The sequence below is a fragment of the Hetaerina americana genome, unplaced genomic scaffold (assembly GCF_022747635.1).
Source record: "Hetaerina americana unplaced genomic scaffold, ioHetAmer1.1.p SCAF_14, whole genome shotgun sequence".
In the NCBI taxonomy this organism is placed as follows: Eukaryota; Metazoa; Arthropoda; class Insecta; order Odonata; family Calopterygidae; genus Hetaerina; species Hetaerina americana.
This window is the reverse complement of record NW_027286514.1, coordinates 13,648,272-13,673,317: the sequence shown is the minus strand read 5'-3', so window position 1 is coordinate 13,673,317 and position 25,046 is coordinate 13,648,272. Positions and strand designations below refer to the sequence as shown.

Below are 25,046 nucleotides of genomic sequence, written 5' to 3'. Positions count from 1 at the left end.
TACATATAATATATATGTATATCAAAAATCCCACGGCTGGTAAGAAAGTGAAGTAAAAGCCAAAAGTTATCAAGTCAGTTCATCATTGTTCTACCCCTGATAAAATAACTGAGATGACTTAATAAAAGATTTCAGCATGTCTTGGTGTTGCTCTTCTAATGCTGATAAATTTTGCCAGGTCAAATTGGAAAGTAAATGCTATTCATTTATGCCTGTTTTATTGTATATTTGTTTTACGTATTATATGGCTTCTTCAAGGATGAACATTCTCATTCATTTTAATGCTTTAAAGGAAGATGGGAATTAGTGGCTAGAAAATACACAATACCTCTACAATACCTATTCACTATTGAAATTCACACATAATAATAAAATATGGCAGAAATCAAGAGATTTTTCATACAATGTTTTTACTATTAACAGGAAATGTTATATGCACAGTCGAACGACACAGAAAGCAGGCAAGATTAGATCCCATCAGACACCTCTGAAAAAATTTTGTATAAGGATAACACGTGAAGAGAACGCCTCTATAATGAAAAAGGCGAGTTAGCATTTCGTTAGTGCTGAAGATAGATTTGCCGGAATGCGTGCTACATGTAAATAAATCCATGTGGTCGGGAAGATAGGGATAGGAAGTAAATGAGATTAGAGTCCTTTATTTAAAATGGGTAAACGTGGCCATCATAAGAAAAATATTAAGAAAGAACAGAACAAAGTGAAATTTAAGGTTGGAAGAACATTACCGAAAGGTCAAAATATCACAGATACATCATTTAAAGTGAAAAAAGTTGTGATTAAAGAGCAACTTAAAGCTGGAGGATTAGAGCCGGTGACGAAGCGCAATTTAAATCTCAAGGTGGGCAATTATGGTGATAAGAGGAAAAAGATATTTTCTTTCATTAACATATTCCAAAGTGACGAATTATATTTCTGCAGGAGACATTAACGCGTTTGCAGCACTACAATACCAACGTTAAACTGGACAACCTTAGTGGCCTTAAAGAAATTCTAACCAATAATCAAGAATTACTGTGGGGAAATCTTCAGTCCGTTTTAGAAAAATTGGCTGAATTGATTTCTGATCGAGAGTCACCTGTGAGAAAAGAAGCAATTTCTCAGTTGGCAAATATTATTGCTCAGGTATGAAGTGACCCTATATAATTCATCTTATCTTCAATGTTTAAGGTTGCAAACATTTATTTCATTAAATGTTAAAGGGCACGTTATATCCTGTGTCCGCAGGTACAGGACTTGATTAAGGATCGGACTTGTGTCATTGCGTGTAACATATTTTTGTTAAATTTTCAGGTTCCTTCGCCGAAGTTGGCTCCATTCGTGTGTCTGCTTTGTTCTTACTTGGGTGCTGCTCTCAGTCACATCAACAAGGACATTCAATTGGATGCCTTGTTGCTTCTTGATGGGATGCTTTCCCGCCCAAGTGTTTCAGCATTAATTCTTGCATCAAATCCCTCTTCCCCCTCCGCATCCCACCCATTTGATTTAATCCTTCAAGGATTAATTAACCAAATTTCTGAGCAAAAGGAAACTTCTAGTGGTAAAACTTCGGGATGGGAGAGAAAATTAAGTGTTAATCCTGCTGGAAAAATGGCTGATGTCCAGAGACGGGCTAAGGTTTGCTGTTTCTTTGTTAAATAAGTGTTATTTAATTTGGTGTTAAATACCATAAATTGTGCAGTTGAGAAAAAGTGAACTGGTTTTTAACACCTTCCCGTTTGGAGTGCTAAGTACTTAAATTTGCATCACAGTCATCCGCACAAATGTGCGACATAAAAATTTGCATAGCACACACGATGCTTGTGATGTATTCTCAGATTGATTTAGCTGTAGAAAACATTGCATTTAGCAAAGCACCATCTTACCTATAACATCTAAAAAAAATTTAATTCATAGTTTGAAAACAGGCATTTTTAGTTTAAAAATAATTTGATTGTTTTCATGTACCTAATTATGTCATTATTAGCCCATTTTCCATGGAATTCTTCCCATTTGCAAATTTTTACCTGAGCACATAGTGGACATTGACTGTACATATAAAGCTATTTAAATAGCCTATAATTCTATTAAATTGAGAGGTAACATGTTAATCATGAAATTCATTATGACGAAGACAATGCATTTGTGTACATGCAAAAAGTTTTACTTAGGAACAAAAGTAGGCAATCAAATTTTTTCATATAATGTAGAGTTTTATGGTGTACCTCAATTTTGCAAACATATTATAAGGATATTTTATTCTTGCTGATTTATCTTGGCGATACTGATATGAATTTATTGTGGAACTAGGATCTGGAAGACTGGGCTTGGCTCATTAAGCAGGGGCTGACTACAAAATTTACTGCCCATAAAAAAATATTTACCTATGTTATTACCAAAGTACATAACTTAAGTTAGAGTCCTCTATTTGGTTACTATAAATGAATTGGAGACAAACAAAGTACTCACTCTTCCCTTACATGATTCATATGAATGATAAAACTAGACATAACCGAGTTCATACTTTCTTAATTTAAAAACTAATATTTAAAACATTACATTAGCCTGCTCATAACTAAATGATGTGGATAGTCATGTGGGTGTGTTTCTGATATGAAAATACATATATTTATGCACAAAACATTGGTTCCTAAATTCCCCCTCCATGTTCTCTTTATGTTGATTGAGGGGTATGTGGAATATGTGTGGCATATCTATTTAATCTGTTGATAAAAAAATTTTAATTGAAGTTTTATGTTAAAAATGTACCCTCTCTTTAATTTTTGAAGTGCATAAGAATATTACTAAACTGGACTTCACTCCAGGAGCCTCTTCATTTAGGTCGCAAGTCAATGTAAAAGTCTATAGTAATTTGACATATTGAATACACATATGAATGTTAAAAAAAATTGCTCTGTAATTTTTTGATGAAAATTAACTCATAAAACTTGATTTTTTTTGAATTACCAGGTTTTGTCTCAGCTATGTTCCCTGATGAAGGCGGCACTTGAAATGCGTAGGAAATCCTGTTCGAAAGATGTATCCAGTGAGGGGGCAAACTGTGTCAAGTGGAAGGACATTGTTGCTCTAGGTAGCTATGTGCCATGTTATGGACCATCCTATGCTTCCATTCAGGGGCTTGCTCTTTCAAGGACTCTGACCTCTACATTTAGTGTGCCTGCTTCCATTTCCTCTGCTGAGCCTATGGGAGAATGTGAGAAACTGAAAGTGTTAGTTTCATCCCTTGTGCCAATATTATTGGAGTCATGGAAGGAAATCGGACCTGCAAAGGATGCTTCCACAAATAGCTGTGAGTTGAACCAAGTAGCAAAGTGATTTTTATGGAAATTTTTTTTTGTGGAACTATATGTACAATATAGCCTCTTTTAATCCTGCATAGTTCAAAATATCGCGTGAATTGAAGAGAATGTTAGTATGCAAACCTTTCCCCTAGAATATTGCATATTCATAGCTCATGTATTTTTTTTTACTATGGTAGTCTACCATTTAACCTGTTGTGGTCACACCTCCCAGCTTAGCACAAGTTGTTAAGGGAGTTGCAGGGATTATAAGGAAGGTTTTTGTTGGACACAGATTAAACCCACCTACATTTCTTAGCCTCGCCCAAAAGACAACCTGACCCATTCTACAATAAACATTTCTTCACTTCCAAATACTTCCTTTCTCCCTTTATTCTATCCATGATGCTTGTCCCTTTCCTACCTTTTCCTTGTTTGTCTTTTGTTTCCACTCCACAACTATTCACATCCCCCCAATGCCCATGAAAATGCTTTGTCATCCACCTTTCCTGCCTCATTTGGATTACTCTCAACAGTCCTTTCTCCTCCCTGTCATATCTTGTACTTCTTCATTTGTTTTCCTTTCTGTCCATTTTATCTTTTCCATCCATCTCCACACCCACATTTTAAAATCTGCCTATCTATGGCAATCATCTTGCTTCTGTGACCAAGTTTCCTTGCATTACAAAATCACATCAATATAATTTATTAATAATCTTCTCTTCATATCCAAATTCACAATCTCTGTTATGAAAAGCCTCCTCCTTATGAAAGCTTCGTTGCCTTCTGTGTTATTTGTCTTATATCCCTTCTACTTAGGTTATCTTGGTCGAAAACGCTTCAAGGTAGGTAAACTTCTACTTGCTCAAGTGTTTTGCCCTTCAGTTAGAATGTTTTATTTAGCTTTCCTCCTCTAAATCATCAACCCTCATTTTTTTTGCTTTGATCCTCATCCTATACCTATCACACTGATTTTCTAATGCACTTAGCAATACTTGCAACCCCTTGGCTGAATGGCTAAGCAATGCTTGATCACTTGCAAAACTGATTTTATAAATGCCACACTGACTTTCAATCTTTCATGTATTCTTATCTCCAATTCTGCCCTTGTTTTTTTTTCATTCCCTCCATGTATACATTGAAAAGTGTGGGTGGTAATGGACACCCCTGTCTTACTCCTCTTCCTAATACTGCCCAGTCCAAATCTCTAGCCTCCACCATTTGCAGCTGAGCACTCTTTAGATATGTTCAGGTTGCAGATAAGTATCCTTCCAATATATACCTATTTTCTGCAATGCATTCATTTATTTTACCAAATTTCTTTTCAATGCAACAATTTCAGAGTGTAAAAATCATTCGCCTTGACTGGGATTCGAACCCAGATCCCTCAATATCCGGTCGAGTGCTTTAGCCACTTAAGCTAAACTTTCCTCTTAAACTTTTTATTTAATTCCATCGCAAAATTTGCTAGACCAACAAATACATCCTGATTTTAGTGTATATTTCTTTTCATTAGTGTCCTCATCACTGCTCGGGCATCACTTATACATCTCCCTTTTCTGAAGTCAAACTAATCATCACCCAAGTAATCATTTTCCCTTTTCTCCAGCCTCTCTTTAATAATCAGACTTATTGTTTTTCTTCTGTAAAGTCCTTACACATGGCTGCCTTCTCCTTTTTTGGAATGGGAACTAACACCAATCTAACAAAGTCTTTTGGCCAGATTCAGTCCCTGCAAATGCTACTAATTAACCCATTAAAATTATTCCTCACCAAGTTTTCCCAGATCCTGTAGTAGATCTGTGGAGATGTTATCCATCTTCAAAGCCTTGTTTGATTTCTCTTCTTTTAATTCCCTTTCTTTCTCAGCAGGTAAGCCTGAACTGTCCTCATCTAGATCATAATCTCTGTTTATGCTAAGTATGCTGGCCTAATGTCTTTACCACATAGATCACTTATGTATTCTTTCCATCTCTCTTGATTCATTCCTGGGTCAATAAGTGAGCCCCCTCCTTATCTTTGTTAGTGCAAATAGATTTTCCTTTCTTACTTCTTGTTATAGCTTTTATCTTCCTGTACTGCACACCTATTTCAGTATTTCTTTGTAAATTGTAAAATATCCTCGTACCAAGTCCACTGCAATCCTTGACTCTTAACTCGGGTTCTACCTTGGTATATTATTTAACTCCTTTCGTCCTTCGTCCTTATTTTGTGTTTACATTTGTGTACTTCTCATTTCTGTTTTCTCAGTATTTTGTCTGTAATCAATGGTTTCCTTGTCATTTTCTTGTTCACTGTCCCGAGAATTTTGTTTACCACTTCAGATATCCCCATTTTTGACATGTTCCCATCTATCATTTACTTTACCCACCTCCCTGTCTTCATTCATAAATACTTTCACTACCTCCTGATATTCTCTTCTATTTATTCTGGTTAATGCTCCATGTTCCATTTCCTCATCGATACTCTCTGTTCATCCCCCTGTGCATTTCACATGTCCTTTGGCTTATTATTGGGTGAACTTAACCATTGCATACAAAACTGACTTTCAGGGCGATTACTGTGTTCGTGGTTTTTCTTATCTGACATAATACTTCATTAGCATTAAATCATGTGTGTAATATAAATCCACATCAGCTCCAGAGAAACCAAAAATCATTTACACTATTCCTAAATTTGTGAATAAACAGACTGATACCATGCTTGAATCTCCAGGTGTATATACATCACACATATATCTACTTCTGTTGTGATGTTTAAAACAAATTTTCATTGTGATTAAAATGTCAGAATTCTATTTCTTTCTTCCCACAGTCATTCCTTCTTCCTAAGTTGTAGTGTTTTTCCCATTCTCATTCCTCCCTTTGTCAACTACCACATTCCAATCCTCCACCACTATTAATTGTTTCCCTCCAGCAACATTGGCAATTATTTTCTCTTACTGATCATATTCCCTTTGACTTCTTACCACCTATAGTTACTTATTGGCATGCAGATCTGAATAATCACCAAGTTTATTGGTTCAAATTATCACCTGCTTTATCTTTTTGTTCAATGCTATTGTCACCCCAGGTGGCTCTCTTGCCCTCATTGTATATTTATGCTATAATTATCACTCCAGTAATCCCAACTATCCTTCCGTTCTACCTCGCACAGCCCCGAAATATCTGTGTATATTTCCTCTCTCCATCTCCCCCTTAATATTTCCTAAATTTTCTGTCATCAACATCATCCTAACAAGCCAAGTCCATATTGTAACTGGCTAGGCCCTCTTACTTGTCTTCTGTGCTGCTGCTGTTGATAAAGGATTTTGTGAGATGTCAAATTTGAAAGCCTTGCATCTCCTACTACTGCTCATGGCACATGGCTTCCGTTCAAGGTGAAAGTACCAAAATAATGTTCATAATATTGTGGCCAATTTAGAACTTTAACACATTGGATTCCAGTTATTTCAGGCACATTGGGATAAGTGCACTTTGGCTCAATTTATTGGCTGACCAACTATTCAATTTGGTATGTAAATATGCTTTTAGTTATGAACTTGAATCGTCGAATTGACTGAAAAACCAAAGTACAGTTATCAACCCAAATGTCAGTTTAATAGGTGAGGGTAGAGCTTCGCCCAATTTTGAAATTCACACGTCATGGTAGGAGGGCCAGTTCCTTTCCCCATGCCAATTATGGTTTCCTAGGAAGAGCTGGTGCCCGAAAAAATCGCACGGGTTGGGCGAAGAGGAGGGTGGCCAGAGGCATCCCTGGGAGCCCAAGTCATCTGGTCAGTAGTCCAACACTCCCTTTAAAATGGTGTAAGGAAGGCAAAATCCCATTTTAAGCAAGAAAGCTTTCAATTTAATGCTTGTAAATAGCCCAATAAATTGGAGTCAAATATGTCTTGCTAGCACAAATATTCTTTATGATCAACTTACATAAATTATAGCCATCCAGAATCATTTCCACGCACATGCTCGTTGCATTTTAAGTCCTTCCATGTATCCCATAAAAGTAGTGCACGCCATATAAGAGAAAAATATGTGATATGTATTTAGCATTTAATTTGTATAAAAATATGCATGTACTGGATGTGGTTCACTAACTTCACTTGGTACAAAATCCTCAATTTTTCATTGAATTCCCATGCCTCTTTGCTGCACCAAAAGTGTTGTGTTTGCAGGCAGAAACCCTGATCAGATGATTTGGAAACCCTCTGATCTCTAAATAAAAAACCATAAACACGGTAATCAACCCGAAGGTCGGTTTAGTAGGTGATGGTAGAGATCACCCAGTACTAAGCCCTATACGGCGTGTGAAAATTCACACATCAGGGTAGGGGGGCCAGTTCCTTTCCCTGTGCCGGTTATGGTTTCCCAGGAAGACCTGGTACCTGAAAAATCACTTAAGCTTGGGTTGAGCTGCAGGTGCCCAGAGTGCCTTGCCCATGAATCGAACCCGGGACCCTCTGGTCAGCAGTCCAACACTGTACCCACTGGACTACCACGACCCACGATCTCTAAATATGCGACATAATTTTCAAGAATCAAGAGGGATATTTCTTGATTTCCCCTTTAATTCCATATCCTATCTTCAGTAACCAATTGGTGAAAATTGCCAGAAGCTATCCATACATTCCTTTTGGCATAGTATTCAACTGGTGAATTGTTCATTCCTAACTTGTTAAAATTTTGAGCCTTTACACTTTACCCAAGAACCAAAAAGATTTTTTTTTATTAGATCCTGGCATGTTGTAACCACAGAATGTGGTAATAAACCAATGCTTTTTTGAGCTTGAGTGGTTACATGTCTATAGCACAGGAAACAGTTAATCATCATAAAACAGGCATGTTACATCAGCATAGTAATTATCATTGGTGCAAAATTTCTGAAGTAAAATGGGTTGATTGCCACGTCTACCATTACATTGCATTTTAAACATCAGCACTATTTTGTTCGTCTTCTGCTTTCTACTTCAAGTTCATCTCATTCCTGCATTTCCATTAAGATAACCTTCCATCTGCTGACTAAAATCATCATGACTTTCTATGCTAAATCCTCTTGGCTTCTTTATCAGCATAAGCATATTATTTGTTTCCATGAAATAGAAAACTACTGATTTAGGGCATCCTCAACATCAGGCTCCATATTATAATGATCAAATAATAGCACTTTTCTACTGGTGAAAACATCATTACCAGCCAGGTATTGATGAACTACATCTTCAAGCCAATAGTAGAAAACTGCTATTATAAATATGTTACCTTAAACTATCTTAAAACTAGTAATATAGGCTTGTATTCTAAAAATACCTTGTACCAATTAATTGCCTAGAAAACTTGGAGAACTCAAGGAATTTGTCGATACTGAGGTAGTAGATACCATGTTAAAATTCCTGGAGTCATTTCAAATAAGTCAAATATAATTGAAAAAAGCATTTTATTATTATGAATGTTTTTTTTGAGAAAATGAAGTTTCCTTAGAAAGTATGACTTTTTTTCTGTTTTGATAGTGCTCACTGCAGAAGCTGGAGAATTTTTGAAGATTATGCTTGATATCTTAACAATATTGCTAGAAGCCTTGACACTGTATGATAGGGAGTCAGCTGAGGCTGCTAATTTGGTAAGTGCTTCATTTTGCATATTTTTTTTAAGTGTTGAGTAACGATGCCTCCATTTAGAGAGAAACTCGACAATACATGTATAACAGCTCATTGGAGGAGTTTTAAGTTGAAAATGCATATTTTGCATGCTTCAAATCAGGGAGGGTTTCTTACTTGATACATTATATAATGCAGTTTTGACCGCCTAATAGTTCATATGTGCAGTAATTCCACTGCACATGAATGATAGTAAATGCTGAAACCATTTCAGCTTTTACTATCATTCATGTATTTGAACTTAATAGGTATTATTTTCTGGGGAAAAGTTTGTTTGCCCTAGTTTTGGAATGCAGACAGGAAAAACCTAAAAGAATGAGAGAATTTACTATCTCAACCAGACTGTTGTGGAATGCCAGTGCTTTGCTTTTGAAAATTTGCTTTGGCCATCACTCATATTAATGTGAGTTATTTATTATTACCCTTGCTAAGAAAATCACAGTTACTCTTGATGCTGGTGAGTAAAAATAATAATTGCAGTTTCTAATATCCATTCCTTTGTTCATTGTCAGTCATAAAGTTGTGTTATTAATTTAGGATGTTTAATTTACATTAGGTCCAGAATTGAAGACCATCTTGTTTATGTGCTTTGTGAAAAAGAAGTCCACCTAGCAGATTGTTACCTCTGCTATTTCTTTGGTTTTTCGATGAGAATTGGATCTGATTTATTCAATGCATGTAGTTAGTGGAGTAATTTCATCTCCATCGCCTACAATTACAGTAATTTTTCTTAGAGAATATTCTGTGTCTAATATATGTAACAGGAATTCCACTAATGATATTGAATATTTGCAGAGAAAGGTGTACATTAATGTGTACAGCATGTCTCTAAGGGTTGATATTAGTGATTTGTAAGATTTTACAATGATTTTAAAGAAAAATCTTTAGATCTGAGTCTCAGAGTTTTCAGAAGGCGACTGAATTTTTGAGACAAAAGACACCACCTGCCACATCCTAGTTGATCTCTGAAATATTACATGCCAAGTTTTCTCCCACCTCCCCCTTCCCTCACTCTGTATGTGACATTGATAATTACCTGCAGTGAACAAAGATTTGAGATTCAAGCATCAAAATGAAACGTTTGATTGTCTTGTTACCAATCTCAAATATGTGGAAAGGGAAGCCCATACCAAAAGGTAGATTTAGATTTTTTTTCTTAAAATCTCAGTAATCCTAAACTTTCCCAGGCTCATCATGCAGGAAGTGAGTGTTGTTATGGAGGAGACTATGGCAGGAGACCATTTCCTCTCCTTCATGTATATAATATGGTTGTAAATTCTTTCAATGAATTCTTATGTATGTTTTAGTGATGAATAATCAAGGTTTAACTGTAATGCCACAAAATGACTATTAAAAAATAAGGACCAGGTAATCTATAAGGCTGGTACATTAAGGATCTGTTTTGTGTTTTCCTTTTCAGATTCACTGGTTCCGTTCTTGTTACAGTCGGGCTGTATTTGATCTCTTGATGCCCATTTTCCCATTCAGTAGCTTGGGCATCAGAGGGAAAAGAAAGCAAGGGGCTCGTGGACATAGATATTCTGAATGGAGTGTGGAAAGTTTTAATGAGGGAAAGGCTGGAGGGGCAGAAGAGGGAAGTACAAATACAGTTGGGAAGCCTTCAGAATCCTTTTACACAAGTATTCTGATGGCCCAACTGTATTGTGCTCTAGAACTTGTACCCACACCATTCAAGAAGCAAGGAAAGAAAATGGCATTCCATCAGAAGTACCTCAGTAAAATATTAAATTTTCTGATTAGTAAGTGAAATATCATGTTTTCAGACTTAGTTTTTTTCAGTTTTAGTATCCCTGAATTGTTTATTTTGATCAAAAATAGCAGTTCTCCTTAAAGAAAAGGGGTTTTTGCAAAGCTTGGAACAGTTGTACTTTTGTGCAAAGGTTGGCTAGTATGTGCATGGTGCATCACATACACATATTTCCAAAATCCTTTGCTTACCTAGTAGCTTCCAATATCATTCTCGCTGTCTATATTTAATGATTATTATAAAATGCACGAGATGCATATTTATTTATTACTCATGCATGTTGCATTCAAAAGAAAAGGAACTGCACTAAACAATGTTATTGAAAGATTTTGTGTTATACTTAATGACTTACTTTCATCCATGCTGTAAAGTTGACCAATCTTTTTGCTCATTTATTTTTCTGTGAAGATTGATATAACTTTCAGCAGTCGAAGTCAGTCATAAGTTTGGAGTTTTTATCAAGATCTCAAAATCACGAGTAGTTTATCGGTCTAGTGGTATTATAAGAAATAAGGACAAATTAAAATGACCCTCATTCACGAGAAATCTGGCTATATCTGCTGATATATCTGGATTTTTCATGCAAGTTACATAAAGGAGATGTATTACCTTATGGAGTTTGCATCCTCGTACATCCCTAGTACACTAATATACCATATGTAATCATGTGAGATTCATACCAATTTCAAGTATCTTAATTCATGGAAAAATTCTAAAATACTTTTTTCAATTTTAAAATATTTTTTCAACTTTTTATGCATCAAAAGTCTTTCCTCTGGAGGTGATCAACTGGAAAATGTTTCCCTTCCTTTACAATAATGGGTACACACCTAGGGACTTAAAAGGAGGATTGCATATAGAGAGAAAAGGGAGGGACTCCAAATTATGATGCCCACGCTCTTTCTAGGTGACATTATCTGGGGAAAAAGATGCATGTGGTGTATGGATTTATAGGGTATGCAATGTCAGCAATGCAAATTCAGCATGTTGGGTGAGTCGAATGAGAGGTCTCTTAATGTAATGAAATGAATCCATATCATTGCTGCTTTTCGCGGCAAGTATGCCTAATTCAGAACCAAGGAAACAATGTCGAGTTTATACGCGTTGGTCATGTTTACAACAAATGAAATCGATAGTTCATATCTTTCTGTACAATCCTGCAGTTTTGACTTCAATTTATTTAAATCTTATAATATGGTCAAAATACATTTGTAAGTTAAATATAGCGGAAATAAGACGGAAACAACTTTTGCATTTTTTAATGAAATATATTGCAGAAGAGTGCCTGATTTCAATGTCTGATCAAGTTTTGAAAATCAAGTGTCTGTTATAATTTCTTAGAAGTTATTTCTTTGAGGAATGATAGAATGCCACTTCTTTTGACACAGAAAGTCTTGACAACAGCACAACTTGCCATCACCATGGGAAACAAATGAGTGACCTTGTGTGGCATATTATTTCATGCAGGAAAATGTCTCAGGGAAATTTTGGAAGCCAGGTAGTGAAATTGGATGATGTTAAACTTCTAATTAAGTCTGTGATAACGTGCTGTGATAGTGACTGCCCTCACAGAAGAAATTCTGCAGCACTGAATTGCCCCTTTTTCAAACTTCTCTGCAACATTTTGAAAGACAATCAACTGGCTGAACTGCAAAGGTATGTCTCCAAATTTGAATAATTCCTTTAAATAATTAGTATGTTGTGGTTGTGGTGGCCTGATTGCAAAATAGTCACATGCATATTAAAAGCTACTCCTTTTTTTCCTCTCCAACTTGCACTCAAAAGGAATAGGGTATGGTATATTTATTCATAACCTTGCCATGATTGTAAATGAAATGGATTTCATAAATATTGTATTAGAACAATTGAACTCCTATTGACAATATTAACTTTCAAAATTAAAACTATGAAATTTATTCACAAACAGAAATTATTCATGATATTTTTTGTTTTTGCTTTCGGTAGGCCACATAAGCATTAAATTAATTGTTACATTTTTTTGGACACTCAATGACCTAAACTTAAAGGTATGATAAAATTGAAACTAAATGATATGGTATCTTGTTTGTGGCTACGAAATCATCAATGTAGAAGTGAGAATAGTTAAAATTGGCTGTTTAAGGTAAAAATCTATGGATAGAATGCAAAAATGGATGGATGGATGGAAAAATGATGGTGTAAGAAAAAGTAATGGAATGAAAAAAGTAATGAATCAGAGTGATATTCACTGTTATTTCCTTTTTTCTCATTAGTCATTAAAAATCTCTCTTTTCAATAATGTAGTCTTATAAGTCTCCTTTTTCATGATTTTCTTTTTCTGCTGACCAATTGGGTTACCATTTTTTTGTGGCAAATGTGGAGGGCAGATAAGAAGTAAGCTAGGAGGCATTCTGAAGGCAGGAGCAAAGTTGTGCGCAAACATATAGACATTATTGTGACTACTGTCAGAACTGGTATAAATGTTTAATAAACTTAAATCTTCCATTGAAATCACTCATTTGCCTCATCAGTTGTGATTCATTCTACAATCTTCAATAAATTGTCATTGAAGCAAGACATTGGGTATAGATTGGAGGCTTTGATATGTGGGTGTGGCGAAGAATGAAGAAGTTGAAGTGGTCAGAGGTGAAAACAAATAGAGGAAGTGTTTGGCACGGTGGGGGTGAAGAGGGGATTGTTGGGAAATATTAAAAGTAGGCAAGAAGATGGATGCCTAACATTTTGATTGGTGATTAAATGTTGAAGACTGTGATGTAGGGCACATTAGTCAAGTGAGCAAGGAGTAGGCATGTTGGATGGAATGTAGAGAGAAAGGAATTGTGCAGAATTGAAGAGGGGCCTGTTGAAATGGGGGAGTTGGGTTTTGTTTGGAGAGCCAAAAAAATCTTTGTTGTACCATTGTATAGTGTGCTGCTATCCAAAACCTGTCTTGCGTGGTATGCTAATAATATTTTATTTAAGTCCGTCATGTAATAATATATTTAAAGCCATGATAAAAATCCTTAAACTGGATGGCCAAACTGTCATTTTTGAATCCTATTAATTCATGTGTACATGTCTGTTGCAGGTTGCAAGATTTTGAAAACTGGGTAACAAAATTGCCAAATTTATTGAATTTCCCTTGCCCAAAAGCCTTTGAAGTGCTGAGTCAAATCGCACAGCGGTGTAATGCAGAAACTTTCCATGCCACAGTGAAGACAATACTCCCAGAGTTATTTGGTAACCATGGTTTAAAATTTCTTCATTCTCTTTTGTAAGATGTGCAGATGTTAGATCTCATTAAATTTGAAGATGCCAGGAGTAATATTATTGAGTTGTAAAAGGGTAAAGAGTAGGAGAGAATTATGATGCCATTACTAGGTTGTCATGTAAAGTTCTTATGAAAAAGATATATATTTTTTGTATATTTGGCTCACTGCTGATTCTTCATCCATGTCCTTATTATGTTGTACTGAGTAATTAATAATAATGTGCATAATTGTCTTCATTCAATTCAATTCATCATGGTTTTCAATATTGAATTATTGGAAGATTTGCATCACTGAAATTTTTATTAAATCCATCATTTAATTCTTGGAAAAAAAATAGGCATAAGTGATTTTCTGCTGTAATAATTTGCCCTTTGATAGCATTATGAGTTACCCATTCCATAAACCATATGTTTTCACACTTTGTTAATTCTTAGCTATTTGAGAATGAGCTTTGATGGTTGAAATTGTGATTCAATTCCTTAATTGAAAAATATTAAATGGGCAATTCATGTTTTGACTAGAATGAAAATAACTTTGTATGAGTATAATAAATACAAGTCATCCATCTTTCCTCGCTTTATAAGATGTTAGTTTTTAATATTGTAATGCTTGTCAAAAGTAAGATTTCTTAAAATCTTTTTGCAGCATATTTGAAAACTAGCCAAGATGTTGCTGTGAGTGAAGAAAATTTAAAAAAGGCTTTCACATTGCTACATTGGGTTCAGAATTGGAATGGAGTTGAATTGAATGCCTTGGGTGAAGTTGTCAAAATGTATCCTCAACAGACTTCATCTTTGGTTGAACTCTTCCGTGCCAGGTAAAATGGGTGAAAAGATCATTATTGTCTATTTACAGTGTGTTTCATAAAAACTTTCTATGCTTGTAAATGAAGTTGCAAATCAGTTGAAGTCAGTTGGCTTCATGACGTGGCAGGAGAAAGGTACGATGCCGGTATTAAAAAGCTGGTTACAAGGATGCAAAAAGTGATTCATAGTCAAGGCGACCAGGTAGAAAAATAGCTAAATGCTCAGCCTTTCCTACAATGTACACAAAGTTGAGAATAAATTTGATTTTTCATTAAAATAAAATACGAGACCTTACTTTTCGAATCGCCCTCGTGTATACACGTGGTCTGTGCAGTAAATGTGCAAACTGGTGAAATCTGGTGGCCATGGCGCGGGCTATAGCTCCGTCCACTAGCAGCAACAGTTCCCCGAGACCCAGTGAGCCGTCTGTGCTTGGCAGATCATCAAGCTGTGCATATGGTGCCAGTTATGTTAGTTTCTGTTGTCCTTGTTTATACTGTTTGTCGGAAATGGAAATTGACGAAATCACAGAGCAAGGAATCAATACTTTTTGGGTGAAGTGCAGTAAAAGTTATCAAGAAATACCTGAAATGTTGACAGCTGTTTATAGTGATAATGCTCTGAAGAAAATATCCGTTTTCAAGTGGATTCAGAATTTTAAAGATGTCTGACAAGACACCACAGATGATCCAATCCTGGAATGACCTTCAGCCACCTGTGTTGATGGCAACATTGATCGTGTGCTTTCCCTTGTCCTGACCGATCATTGAAAAACTCCGAATGATAGCTGATGAACTGAATTTAGGAAAATCAACAATGCACGCTATTTTAACCAAACATAATGGATGGATCCTTCACCGTGACGATGCACCTGCACAATCAGCATTGATTGTTTGCCAGTTTCTGGCAAAAAACTCAATCACTATCCTTGATCATCCTCCTTATTCGCCAGATCTCACCCCCTGTGACTTTTTCTTATTCCCAAAATGTAAATAGATGATGAGGGGCCATCACGGGGAAGATGTGGACTCAATAAAGCAACAAACAGCGAGATAACTAAAAAGCCTATCCATCCATAAAATCCATCAACGTGAAGAATTTTGTGAAAGGCATGAGTTGTAAAGCAACATGTACCACCTTGGAATTTTGTTAAGTGTTTATTTCTATTTGTAGCTTTTGATGGTTGTGGGAGGGAGAATGTACAGCAAGAGAGTTAGGGGAGGAAAAGAACAAACATGTTAGATAGAATGAAAGGAGAAACAAAGTATACGGAATTGAAGAAAGTTTTATTGTGGTCTGCCCAATGCCATCTGATTCCTATTGAGTGATCTCATGTATACATTTTTACCAATGACTGTCTCATCATTTTAAGTGAAATTATTTGGCAAACAAGTGTGAAAAACCCAATTTTTGGCCTACACTGTAATCTATAAGAGCCCTGCTGTGCTCAAATATCCTACCTGCTACAGACCTGGTGGCCTTAGCTGTGTGACAATGACCAGGATGGTTCAGAGGGCATGATTGGATCGCCAGCTGAAGGTCAACATAGGAGGCATCTATATCCCTGCAAAAATGGCAAAACTTCTCATTAATGCCTTCGACTCAGTTCCAAACCAGAGGTCAATGATCAATCCTCAGGACAAGGCTACAGATCACAAGCAACTCATCAATCCCCTCAATGTCACCCATCCACCTTACTGCAGAATTAAATTTCTTGAAGGAATGCAGAATCTCCTTGGATCCATGTTTCACAGCATTGTTGATGCCAACTTGAGCCACAATTCGCAGCCTGGAGGACTTCGTGCTCGCAGACCCTGCTCTAACCACCTTCATCGCCTGGGAAACACTGACACTTGGAATGCACTAGGCCATCAGGCATTGGCTCGCACCTTAATGGTTTGCTGTTTTCCACAATGGGGACATCACACACCAGACATCCACCAGCGTAGACGCTCATCATGACAGAAGACCTCCTAATTTAATCAAATTTGCCAAATTTTTAAACAGAGCCTCAGTCAAAACAGGAAAAGTTACAAATTTAATGAATAATAATTTCCTTAGGCTCAATATATATTACTTGTATGTTAATTCAAGTGCAAATAGATATCACTGACCTACCTAAAGAATAAATAAATTAACCTGCTGTTTAAGATTATCTATGCGAACACAAAGCTTGAGATTGGCTACAATGTAAACGAATGGTGCATGGCAAGGCAAAACTTGCATGATCAACACCCTAGAACACAAAGTAAGCACTCTGCTTGCTCAATCAGCTAATATTGTACACACATGAATACAAAAAGATAGTTAATCACTAAATGCTGTGAAAGAATAAAGTATGAAACACTTACTTCAGCTAGTAGTTGGTGACAGCAGTTACACAACTGGATCAATGGCAAAGGGCAGGTGGGGTAGTTTTAAGCCAGAACTGGCTGTGACACATCCTCTCTTATCAACAGCCAACGTATCCATATCGGCTTTTGGCTGTTGGTGGTTTTTGAAACATAGGATTTTTTTGTATTTTCATATACATATATTACCAGTTCTTTTTGGTTACAGTTGTTGATCAATGTGGTGTAAGTGATTTCCACATTTTTCGGGCTGCGTCCGCGTATGTCGTTTAAATGTACAACAGTTTCGCCAGCTATCCTGCTGGCGTCCTCAGGTCAAGGATGAAAAGAAGCTTGTTGTCCCGTCTTATATAGGAAAAATCCGGCGCCAATACCGGGAAATTTCTTGGCCAATCAGGGAACGTCCTCATATTTGCGCGGAATAATTCTTTTCCACGCACTGTGGAGTGGATATGAATTATATTCGAACGAACAATGTGGTGTAATTCTGTCTCACCATTGGAAAAGAGAATTTGTCTCATAAATAACAAATTATCATGAGCAAAATGAATAATAAAATATCATTACTATTTGTGTATCCAAACAAAGAACTCTTACAGCTTACTATTCTTGCTTGTAGTCCAGCGTTTTTGAATTTGCTTGTAAGGTGGTATGTACTACCATTTCTTTGTATCTATAAATAACTTGTTTGATTTTTTCAGGAAGGAATACTTGGGAGCAGAAAGTGAGTTTAGTGTCATCCTGGAGTCAATGACATGGTGGCCTAAAAGTATGTCTCTTATTTGCTCATGATAGATGTTTCATTGGACAAATCTGCTTAGGAATCTTCTAATATTGGTAAAATGTTGATTTCATTGTTCTTATGCTGTTTGTTTAAGGGCAACTGCTATTTGTTGTTAAGTTTAATGCCCCCCTTGTAAGGTGCACATCTTACTTTCTGCCAGGTGAATGGTGAATCTGGTGAATTTCCATCTGTACAGGAAACTCAAAATAGAGTAACTTCAGGATACTGCAAGGCACTTCTCAATGCAGGATATTTTGTGAATATTTCTCTGAATGCTTTTTTCTCAATGTTATACGAAAAAGTGTTTTATTTTAAACTTCCTTTTATGTAAGATTCTTTGGTAGTCTTTCATCACAATTCATTTTGATTCATTTTCACCGAAGAAAAACGATGAGGCTATTGTTTTAAATGAGTGGCCATTAGCTAAAGAACGATGCGTACAAGCTTAGCAAAAGGATATAAATGGGACCTCTTTATGGCCTTCATTTATGAACCTCCTAAATTTAGCAATTCTTGACCAGTAGGTGCCAATCATTTGCTGTAAAAGTTATGCTATCCTGAACTTCAGCAACAGGAAAACTGTAATGAGAAAATTTTTCATAAATGGAATCAAAATAAAGTTTTAGTTATTTTTTTAGAGTAATATTATAACCTTGTATTGAATGAATGAGGGTAATCCTAAAAGTAAGGCCCCCAAAGCAGCCGAGCCTGGGGTAATATTTTTAGTGAGTTGGCACCACTGCTATGTGTCGAATCCATGTCTCTTGGAACTCTATCTTGGAGAGGGAAGGAAAATCGAAATAGCATAACTGAGTATTTAATATAAATTTATGCACAAATATAGTGTACATCCACAGTTTTTGATGTGACAATGAGATAAATATTAAATAGAGAATGAAGGTAGCCATATCATCACAGATAGTATTAAACATAATACATACTTGTTTTCTTCTGGAGGGTAATCCAATTTTTTTGTTCTGACGCTAATGATAGATTAAAATTCCTTGCCTCTAAGCATTGTTTTTATATGTGGTCGGATAATAAATTGAAAAAAATGTACTTGGGATGAATTATTAAAAGCTTAATCCATTATCCTTCGGGCAATATTGTCTGAGAATATGACACTTAACCTAATTATGAAATTATATATCGTGAAAGTAATTACACTCCCATGTGGAAAGAGTTAATTTCATGTTTGTTTTTATTACGAAATAAAGTGGACATGTTCTGGACCCTTCAAAGGAAACGTCTTGCACTACTACCCATAAACTGGTTAATTAATGGTAAGGATTACAGAAATGTTCATGTATTTTTGGTATATTGCTAGATCTCTGGTTTGTGGATAAAAATCTATACATTTTGTTTCATGGGAATTGGAAGATACCTGATTGGGTTACATCTCAATTCATGTGCACAAGGTAATCATATTATTTTTTTCCAATAAAATCATAATTTGGGGGTGATAATCTATGAAATCCTGATTGAAGCAGATCTATAACCCTAATTGCCTGATCAACCCGTGTGAAATAGGGAAGCAAAAGTTAACACTCCTGAGTAAAATTGTCTTAATACTATAAAAATGGGTATAGTGATTTAAATAAAATAAAAAATAATTGAAGTGCATGCATAATGGATTGGGCTGATTACAAATTCAGAGAGAAGAAAAGGCAAAATTTCTTAAAATCCTTTTGATAGGTTACCAGGGAGAAATTTGTAGGTGACGTGAGGATAGAGGGAATGGGATTACTGAAGGGTGTGAAATGCACCTTCCCCCATCCTTGTTACCCTGATTTGGTAAGAAATGGAGACTGAATAAATAGAGAGAGTTAAAATCTCTTGATAAAATGATAATTGTTTTTTTTTTATATTTTGTTGGTAATTGACATGATAAAATTTTTATGTTCACTATGTTCTGTTAAAATGAGTTAAAGCCATGAATTAAATGTATTTAATATTTGGAAGAATTTGCAATTTTTGTTCGCATAATAAAGAGAAATAGGATGTCTTTTTTTGTTGATTATGTGTATTTTGATTACCCCAACGTCAGTGATCTATGGTTGCCAAAATAGATGGTAGATTGGAAAAATGAAGACAACATATGAGAATTCATTAATGCGATGATAACTTTCTTCTACGTTTGTTTTGTGGTCAAATGTAACTTAACACATAATGCTATCATGCCTTATAGGCACAGCAGATATTACAATATTCAGTTTTGACTCTTTGGCCTCCATGTTATATTTTTGAAGCAAGTAAAAACTTGACCTGAAAGCTAATGATTTGCATACCCTTTAGGTGGTTCTTTAATTAAGTCTAGAATTATATCAATTCTTTTTGCATTAATTTCATACAGCATGTAGTGGATTGCCTTATAACAACAACCTTTCATCATCCCACTTGGATATGTAATTTTCTCTACATGGTACAAAATACTAATTCATCATCCCATGGTGATTGATGACATTTGTCTTCTGAAATTCTGTTACTACCATGTCATCACACATTTCTACTATCTTGGCCTCTCTTAAGCATTGGTGAGTGTTGTGGAACTTCTTCAGAAGCTATAAAGACAAGCAATTACATGGAAGATTTGATGGATTTTTTGGTGGGATAAGTGGATTGTTATCTTTTTTTCATGTGTATATATCTTTTCAGAGTTGCTAAAACATTGCATTATAATTAACTGTATAATTTTATTTGTAAAATAAATTTTATTATATTAATTTATATTATTCTAATTCTTTCAAGTCTTATGGTGAGGTAAATGGTATGTAAGTTGTGTATATTTTTCCTGCTATCCGAGAAATAACCACCATTTGATGAGTATTTGAGTAAACTGCTGGAGGTGTATTGGTGTAAGTTCCTCATTGATTTGAAATGTGCGAGTTCAGTTTAGAAGAAAAATTTATCAAAAACCTATTTGTTTGGGGTTTGTTGTCTTGCTTGAATCAATTGGAAGTTAACCAAAATGTACATTTATGTTTACCTGATCACAGTAGGTGGTTAACCATAGTAAAAGTTTAAAAAATGTTTAAAAGGCCATCAGAAATGTTGAAAATTTCATTGGGGTCCACCCACATGTTGGTTAGAGAAAAATTACACATTGGGGTTGCGTTTGTGTGCAGTGGGTCCCAAGATTGCTGGGTTTCTTTCTAAGGTTATCACTGTAGATGAAACTGGCTAAATCATTTTTATCCTTAGAGCAAACAGTATCTGCATGTGTCAAAATATTGTCATCACCAGAACCAAAGTTTCTCCTGGATAGATTGTGATCATATTGTTCTCTGTTCATGAAATGTTGTTACACTATTTCATACCATTGTACACAACTGTACATGGAGGTACTGAACATTCTCCGAGGACTAAAGGCCATATTGTGAAGCTACAGGCTGAATGCTGCTACTTACTAACGTACAGCTGCACATCACTGGTGTTGTTGTTAAATGTGTCACAAAAATAACTGTAAATGTGTTCATCATCCTCCTTAAAGTCCAGGCCTATCTTCATGTGACTCTTCCCTTTTCCCAATGTGAAGAAACACATTTGAGGAAAGTGTTCTCTGTCATCATAAGCAGTGTTGAAATCTACTCAGGTGATTACAAGGGCCTATCATAAAATTGCAGAAGACTAGTACTAAAATTGATAAATATCTTAAATGGAATGCAAAAGCTACTTGGCCTAACTTAGTATCTTCGTTCAATCAATCATTCTAAAGCATAATGTGAATATTGACCAAAGACATTGCAATGCCTGAAAAATTTTTACAATTATTGATCATGCAAATTTTGTGGACCATCAGACAAATTTTTTAAGGCAATTTAGATAGGCTGTCAATTGTAAATGTTATTATTCTGAAGTTCTCAGAATATTTTGATTCTTTTCATAGGATTACTATTGTTGGTGGGAATTCACATACCTGTGGTCATGCAAGAAGTGATTTCAAATATGAACATGGTATAATGTATTATTAATGTACTGCTTTTTAATTAAATATTTTTTATTGTCATGAAAATGTGCTTAAACAGGTATGGTGAAATCTAAAAAGGTGAAGTGTTCATTGCCCAAGTCTCAAAATTAGCAAAAAATGGATGGGGATTGTACTAAAAAAAATATGTATGAACTATCTAAATTTTGCGGCAATGGAACAAACTCTTTAAGCAAATCAAACTGTGAATTTTTCACAGTTTGAATTACTACCTTTCAGGCTAATCCTGATCATAACATCAGATTAGTTAGGGGTTAACATTAAAGATATGTGTTATTTAAGGAGATTTGTTATAAATGAAAGGTATGTATTAAGGAGTAAGGGTAAATGGTCTGGTGGATGAAAGATGATGAGAATCTTATGTCAGCATTAATTTATCCCAAGAAAAGAAATCAGGTGGAGAGAAAATTTTAATGGAGTTACATGTAAGGTAAGTGACATTAGAATTGTATGACTTTGAAAATACGAGAAGAAATACACATGCTCAATGAAATCTTAGTAATTATATTCATTAAAAGTAATAATGCATATGTATTCTGAAATGGAAATCATTACGCAAAGGATTAATGGAATATATTTTCACAGATAGTACATATGTGATAATTCCATCTATATGGTGTAGCCTGGAGATAAATGCTGCAAGTCTTTTCAGTTGCCCACACAAAAATCAGGAATATAAATTAATAATTGAATCCTATTGAGATTATCAAAGAAACTTTTGAAGTTCTAAAAGCGAATTTAATGGAATTTGGAGGAGATTGAATGGCAACAATTTCTTTGGGTATGATTAAAATATATGAGATATGTGCACAAGTTCTCTTTTGCACTTCTCATCCCATCAAAATTTTCTTTAGGATGGTTTTTGTACCATCTTGAAATGTATAACTATTTAAGTTATAGACACTTGGCTGATTGAGGTATTCATCAGTGGTGTTGGAATACAAAACTTTTAGCTTGTAAAAGGACGGTTCAAAAAAGATGAGACTGAATAAATACTTGATTTCATTAGTTGCCCTTTAATCATGCAAGTTGCCTTCAAAAATAGCCCTTAGCAGCCAACACAAGCTTTCTTCCAAATGCCACCTGGAATGCTTCTTTCGGGGTAGCCCGTACCTATGCAGCACAATTTTTTCACAGCATATTTTCAAGGTGAATTTCAACTTAGGAAATAGGGAAAAGTCTGCTGAAGCAAGATTCGAAGAGTAGGGTGGCTACAGGATCTCCAGGGTGTTGTTTTGGGCCCAAAACTTTAACAATCAATGATGTGTACACCCATGCATTGTCATGATGAAACAGTGAGAATTGTTTTTCCACATTAGTGGTCTCTTCCTCAACATGGCATGTCTTAGCCTTCTCATAACCTCTTTATAGTCCTTTTCTCAGTCTCATTCACTGTTTGTTCTTTGGAGACATATTCATAATCAGTAATCTCTTCCCAATCAAAGAAAACAATCAACATCAAATTTGATTGCGACAACCGAGTTTTTTTGCGTTTTAGGGAAGATGGCCCCTTCCACTGTTAAGACTGGGCTTTGGTTTCTATATCATAACCATAAGCCCAGGTTTCATCACCTGTAATGATTGTTTTTAAGAATTTGCGGTCATCATTTGAATGATCAAGCAGTTCCCAGATGACGTCAAGACGTTTTCGCCTCTGTTCAAACATTTACACTATCGGTAAAATTTTGAACATGGCATGCTGTATGCCCAGAATTTCTGTCAAAATGGCTGCTGCACCAAAACTCAGTTTACCCCCTACCCATAACTTACCCCCTCTCCTCTCCCTTACTCTCCTCTTGGAGCCAGACTATATAAGTTGAAAAATGTTGATGTATATTACCTGATGATGATGCGCAGCATCAAAACCATGGTCATGAAATATTAAATCTTTATTTGTAGAAGTGTTAAGTTTCTTTTTACCCTCAAAATGGTTCAACACAATGCAACACTAATGTCAACTTCATTGGAAATCTCCCTGATAGTTACTCTATGGTTTGGGTGCACTAAATCATTCACACTGTTGACATGGGCATCATTTGTTTAAGTCGATGGTCTTCCACTTCTTGGTTCTTTGTTGGTCAAGGTTTGTCCAGCCTGGTAGAGATTATACCAATGAAAACACTTCATGATTTTAGATTCATAGCCGAATGCCTTTAGAATCATCGCAAAAGTTTCAGTTGCATTTTTCCCAAATTTAATAACAATTTAATGCACATGATACTTTGGAAAAACCTTCATTTTCACCAACACAAGAATTTAAAATGCAAGCTCAGACAAGAGTCACAGTTGTGAAAGAGACAAGTTGATAGGGCCATGAGCAAGGGGGTGTTTTACTTCTCACAGATGTCATAAGAAGTCAATGCCTTGCTTATTGTGATCCTTCATGCACATTGAAAGACCATTCTCATCTTTTATGTACAAACCTTGAATAGGGTATTTCAAAATATGTTTTGAAAGGATAAGAAGACCATTCACATAAAGTGAAAACAAGATCTATGACCCTATGTCAGGTCAAAACATTTATTAATCAAATGGCTAATGATTTGACTGTCAGAGGCTGGTACCAAATATTAAGGGTACCTCTTTTTTACTGAAATCAAAATTCAAACCGTATAAAGTCCTTGCAATACATCAAATCAATAACAATGAAACTTCTCCTTTAATGTGTCAACAAATCATACCTTTCTGCCTATTGAAACCATTTCAGGGCATAGTATTTCAAATATTCAATGTTTAAATAAATAATCATTTGAACATTGTCAATTAAATCATTTGTTATTAAGATTCATGATTCAAGAACAATATTAAAATTCTAAAATTAGGAGCAAGAATAATAAAATATATGCATTAACATACACATATAATATTAAACCATACGACAGAGTAATCAAACCGAAGGTCAGTGATGGTAGAGTCCACCCAGTACTAATCCCAACGGCGTGTGAAATTCACATATCAGGGTAAGGGGGTCAGTTCCTTTCCCTGTGCTGGTTATGGTTTCTGAGTAAGATCTGGCAACCAAAAAATCCACAAAGCTTGGATGACGCTGAGGGTGCTCAGAGGAGCTTGCTCCCAAATCAAACCTGGGCCTGCCGGTCAGTAGCTCAGCAGCTCTACCCCTGGACTACCATGACCCACATATACACATATTGTGCTAT

At 35.6% G+C, this 25,046-nt stretch overlaps 1 protein-coding gene across 1 annotated transcript; it reads left to right on the top strand.

Moving 5' to 3' along the window:
* The first annotated feature begins 618 nt into the window (after positions 1–618).
* On the top strand, positions 619–20,616 carry LOC139686365 (testis-expressed protein 10 homolog). Its single transcript, XM_071583554.1, has 10 exons — positions 619–859; positions 940–1,143; positions 1,312–1,635; positions 2,968–3,307; positions 8,797–8,906; positions 10,364–10,703; positions 12,100–12,367; positions 13,779–13,930; positions 14,608–14,779; positions 17,821–20,616. Exons 1-10 carry the CDS (start codon positions 668–670, stop codon positions 17,909–17,911), a joined length of 2,193 nt encoding a protein of 730 aa, XP_071439655.1. The 5' UTR covers positions 619–667; the 3' UTR covers positions 17,912–20,616.
* The last annotated feature ends 4,430 nt before the right edge of the window (positions 20,617–25,046 follow it).